Source organism: Tupaia chinensis, unplaced genomic scaffold (genome assembly GCF_000334495.1).
Source record: "Tupaia chinensis unplaced genomic scaffold, TupChi_1.0 Scaffold000395_1, whole genome shotgun sequence".
In the NCBI taxonomy this organism is placed as follows: domain Eukaryota; kingdom Metazoa; phylum Chordata; class Mammalia; order Scandentia; family Tupaiidae; genus Tupaia; species Tupaia belangeri.
Window position 1 is genome coordinate 566032 of NW_006159897.1, and position 3310 is coordinate 569341.

Below are 3310 nucleotides of genomic sequence, written 5' to 3' on the forward strand. Positions count from 1 at the left end.
TAATGGCTATGTTGCTGGACTCCCATGTAGTCGACCGTGGTTCGTGTCCCAGACCCGGTGGCTTAAAACTCATGCCGGGCGCGTGTGCGTGTGTACCCTAGGTCCCAAGAGGAGAAAGGAGAAGGGACTGCAGCATGGCCATACCTCCCGGATGGTGATATCTCGCTTTCTGTCTGTCTGGCGAGTGCACGCACCCTATAGCAAAATTCTCTCCAAAAAAGAAAGAAAGAAAAAAAAATTTGAAATAAAATTAAATAAAATAATTCTTTAAAAAATAAATTAAAAAAATAAGTTATAATAATAAATTAAAAAGAAAAACAAACAAAGATTTCGGGGCCAGCAGATAGCATAGCAGTTACATTGCTGGACTATCACTTGGTTGACTATCACTTGAACTGTGGTTCAATTCCTGGACCTGGTGGCTTGAAACTCTCACTAAGCACATGTGTATGCTAGGTGGAGAATGAAGGAGAAGGGATTGCAGTATGGCCATCCTGCCTGGGGTGGGGGGTGATTTCTCAATTTCCCTTTCATTATCTCTGTCTCCCTTTCTCTCTTCAATAAACACATATTGCCCTAAGGCAAAACCTCTACAAAAAAAGATTTCAAAAAAATTACATAAAGAAAATAACAGGAAAGGTCATCTAATAACTAAACAAGTGGTCAAAGTCTCTTAGTTATAAGCATGCAATATTAAACATGACTGAAGGTAAAGATAAGAAGCTTTAACTATGTTTGAAGGTAGATAGCTTAAATTCCTATGAAAAAAGTTTTGTTTATACAAAGAGGATATAAACTTCCAATATCTTTTTTTGGTCTTTTTTGGAGAGTTTTTTGCTATAGGGCACATGCGCTTGCCACCTAAGGCAAAACCTCTACAAAAAAAGATTTCAAAAAAATTACATAAAGAAAATAACAGGAAAGGTCATCTAATAACTAAACAAGTGGTCAAAGTCTCTTAGTTATAAGCATGCAATATTAAACATGACTGAAGGTAAAGATAAGAAGCTTTAACTATGTTTGAAGGTAGATAGCTTAAATTCCTATGAAAAAAGTTTTGTTTATACAAAGAGGATATAAACTTCCAATATCTTTTTTTGGTCTTTTTTGGAGAGTTTTTTGCTATAGGGCACATGCGCTTGCCAAAAAGACAAAGACAAGAGGGACAGAAAGCGAGAAATCACCCCCCGGGGGGATGGCCATGCCGCAATCCCTTCTCCTCCATTCTCCTCTCAGGATCTTGTACACACATGCACACACCCCACGAGTTTAAGCCACCAGGTCTGGGACTCGGACCGCAGTCGACTACATGAGAGTCCTGCAACATAGCCATTACGCCAACTGCTGGTCCCAACTTTTAATATCTCAACGTCCTAAAACTAATTTGACAGATACCTTCCAAGCCAGATAGTTAAATTTCAATTCCTGTTATTTTCTTGTATCTAGAGGGCTAGTTACTTATTCAGTAACAGAGGCATGCACATATCACATGAGAAACTATGTGGGACTTCTTTTTTACTACTTAAAAATATTATAGCTTAAAAGCAGAACACAAACCGCTGTAATGTTTCGTGAGATTGTTAACCTCATTTAGTTCATTTATAAAAAGTAGTCTGCTATAAAAAGTATAAAGATTAGAAAACGACTCTCCTACTTACTCTATACTTCAAAACGCCCACACGTCTTTAAAAAATTAATTAAAGGTTTATTCAGTGGATTCTTCTTTTATCATTTAGCTATAGTCATGATTACAGTTACAGCCCACATTGTTTAATTGTTAACATTTATCCAAATATCCCATTACCTCATAATGGACTCCCTGTCGTGTAATCATTCTACTAACTTGAGACATGGCATATTATAACTGCTTATTTTCATGTCTGACCGGACTAAATAACAGGGATGTTAAGTGTCACTACCCCAAGGGTTAAATAATTTGTATAGACCAGGTCAAGCAATGAGAAAATAAAATGTGCATGTCTGCTACATCTAGAACATCCTTGAACAATCCTCTGGATTACAACTTTTAAATAATTAGAAATAATGACTGATGTTGCATTGAATCATATGAGATTTTAATACTTTTGTTCAGCCAGCTAAACAGAAAATAAGTCACAACTCTGTTTCTGTATTTCAAATATTCAAATATATCAAAGTGTTTGTCTCCATTCATTTCTACCCAAAATGAGACCTTTATTACCAGATGCGTTTTTTATTCAAGTCTTCTCATGTAACTCTGTGGCAACGTGCTTTAAACAATGATTAAGCAGACTAACTTACCCTTTGTCTAAAGTCTGAATCAGCATTTGGATTTAGTCCTAAAAGAGCCTGTTCATCCATCCCTGCTGCTATACTTGGAGTTTTCTGATTACAATAGGCGTGCCTTCTGATCCCACAGAAGAATCCAAAAACATCTGTACACAAAAAACAAAGTTAAGAGAAAACAATCCTTATATAACAAAATAGATGCTTATTCAGAATATAACAAGTGGATAAAATTTTGCAGAGGCTTAATTGTTAAAGAACTTCCATTGAAATTTACAACTAAATTACAGCACAATTACAACTAAAGGAGCCTAAGTCAGAAAAGAATGAGTCCTGCTAAAAACTCCGCTAATGTGTTCTTTCGTTCTTTCTTTCTTTTTTTTTTTTAAGAGAGATTTTTGCTAACAGGCATGAATGCTCACCAGAGAGATAGAGAGAGTCAGAGACAGAGAAAGTGAGAAATAACCTCCCAGGGGCGATGGCCAAGCCTGCAATCCCTCTCCTCCATTCTCCTGGGATTTTCAGCATGTGCATGCCTGGTGTGTCTTTTAGGCTGCAGCATCCAGGGGACTTGAACTGCAGTGGACTACATGGGAGTCTAGTGATGTGCACTATCTGCTGGTTCCCCTTATGTGTTATTGCTAAAAATCTAAAGTATGTCATTAATGCTCTTAGATTCTGTCTTCAAGATCTTCAATAAAGTAAAGAAAGTAATTATTTTCCACTTTAAATGATCTAATGTATAGAGTTGTTACTTATTATCTCCCATACTTCAAAATGCAACTGTGCAACTGTATTAAGATAAAAAAAGATAAACCCAGACTATCTTATTACGGTAATTATAATAATGTGTCTACTTCTAGATACCAATATCATAAACCACTTTAAAAAAAAAATAAAATGGCTGGGACCAGCAGTTAGCGTAATGGCTATGTCGCTGGACTCCCATGTAGTCGACCACGGTTTGCGTCCCAGACCCGGTGGCTTAAAAACTCACGCCAGGCGCGTGTGCGTGCATGCCCAAGATCCCGAGAGGAGAATGGAG

The 3310-nt window shown here is 37.1% G+C and overlaps 1 protein-coding gene across 3 annotated transcripts in view; it reads right to left on the minus strand.

The window, feature by feature from the left end:
- Positions 1 to 3310, minus strand: part of XPOT (exportin for tRNA) — a 46562-nt gene that overhangs the window by 39868 nt on the left and 3384 nt on the right. For all 3 annotated transcript variants that reach the window (XM_006154136.2, XM_014590033.1, XM_014590034.2), the window contains exon 2: positions 2281 to 2414. In XM_006154136.2, the coding sequence (XP_006154198.1) occupies positions 2281 to 2340 (60 nt within the window). In that variant the 5' untranslated portion in view covers positions 2341 to 2414. The remainder of the gene's footprint in view (positions 1 to 2280; positions 2415 to 3310) is intronic.